The sequence below is a fragment of the Oryzias melastigma genome, unplaced genomic scaffold, assembly GCF_002922805.2.
Source record: "Oryzias melastigma strain HK-1 unplaced genomic scaffold, ASM292280v2 sc02415, whole genome shotgun sequence".
Classification (NCBI taxonomy): domain Eukaryota; kingdom Metazoa; phylum Chordata; class Actinopteri; order Beloniformes; family Adrianichthyidae; genus Oryzias; species Oryzias melastigma.
This window is the reverse complement of record NW_023418988.1, coordinates 1,903-3,607: the sequence shown is the minus strand read 5'-3', so window position 1 is coordinate 3,607 and position 1,705 is coordinate 1,903. Positions and strand designations below refer to the sequence as shown.

General features: G+C 40.0%; 1 protein-coding gene across 1 annotated transcript in view; it reads right to left on the bottom strand.

Annotated features, from left to right (window-relative positions):
* Positions 1 to 1,516: 1,516 nt before the first annotated feature.
* LOC112139334 (cGMP-dependent protein kinase 2) overlaps positions 1,517 to 1,705 on the bottom strand; it is a gene marked incomplete at its 3' end in the record, with an annotated part of 2,085 nt that continues 1,896 nt past the window's right edge. Inside the window, 1 exon segment of the mRNA XM_024262083.1 lies at positions 1,517 to 1,583. Within this exon segment, the coding sequence (XP_024117851.1) occupies positions 1,517 to 1,583 (67 nt within the window).

Here is a 1,705-nt window from a genome sequence, read left to right as displayed (position 1 = left end):
ACCATACGGCTGGACATTACCCAGATTGATGGATGTTTTTATGGAGGAGCGGTGAAGATTTATGCAAGAGAGACACAGAGCTATCATAATCAGACAGGGGGATCAGGGGCGGAGCTCCAAAAGCCACACCCCCTCAGAGAAGATTTGGGAAACAGAGGCTTCAGCTCAACATGAAAAATGTCTTTTTAAGACATTAAGATTGTGGAATTTTGGTTAAAAATGTCATAATCAGAATAAAAACACTACTGAGAATGTTTTTTTCTGAAATAAAAAAAACTACAAACTAGTCTACAGCTAATCAGAACACTGGTAAAATGTAAAAAAATAAGCCCCAGAACTGATAATCTAATTTCCAGTCCACTGCTGAGCCACATACAGATGGACAATTTTCAACAATCGTGGCAGTTCCCAGCTCAACCTGCCAATCTGAGTGAATCCGAATAAGTTTCAATGCATACATGTGTCTTCGTTTCTCCCACGAAAATAAACATCTAAACTTCTTCAAAGATGGATGCACATACTATAAATCTGCCCTTACTAACCCCAGCCATCGCTACACTGGTTCACAACACAAATACACTCAGCGTCTGTGCCGACTGGAGTGGCGGGGGTGGGGGGGGTGTCTTAAAGTAGCCCCCTGTCTAAAATAACAAACACCAGTTTGAGCTGGAATTTAATGAAGACAGGACACAACTGGAAGATATACGATATTCTGGATCTAAAATGAAAGTTTTTTGTTGATTATCACTAGCTTATAGGAGAAATTGAGTGTTGGTGTTGGACTGGGGGCGGTGCTGCCAGAGCAGGCTCTTCCTGAAAGGGGCGGTGCTCACTCTGTTTTGTCAGATCATGAGAACCCACTTGTTTTCATGGGTATTGGAGAGGCTGCTGTTGAGAGCTCAGGTTTTTGGAGGATTACTCAGAAATGCATGAACAGATGAAAATACCGCTTTGAGGTTCTTTATAGTGAGGAATGAACAGTAAAATACACTTAAAAGCTCAAAAAGTTGAGTTTTCTTGGTATCAAGTGGAGTTGGATTTATTGATTGAAAAGGAGAGGGAAGAAGCAAACTCCTACCCCTACTATATCCTACAGGTGGGTCGCCCACATTACTGCAATTGGAGGGTCTCATCAAGTGGTGAATGGGAATGGGTTTCTCCCATTGGCAGTAAATATTATCACTGGACGAATCCAGGGGTTCAGTTGGTAATGTTTTCCTACAGATAAACGGTTTCATTTTCCAGATGCTTGAGGAAGGAAACCGCTTTTACATCATCACATTCTTTAAATACAATGTATTATCTCCTGGATCGTTTTACATTCTGTCTCTAATTTGAATTCTACCTATAAAGAAGAACTTGTTTTTTGGTGGGACAACTTGTCAGAATTCTTAACTACCAAATACCTTTCAGCTCCACTGTCAGTTCACATGTTTTTCTCGTTAAAATGCAATTAGTGAACTGTAGAACAAATATGTTTGTATTTTGTGTTTATTTGGCAGTCAGTGGCTGTTACCTCTCTCTTCAGTGGTGATGGTAGTTTTCGACCCCGTAAACCTTCCCAGTTGAATCCCTGGAACCATCTGTAAACAAACTAAATCTTAGAGGAAATGACAACGTAAAACATGTATCAGCAGACAATCAAGATCAAAATAAGCATGAACTTTTTTATTAAGATACGTGTTTGTACACACCTGAAATTGAT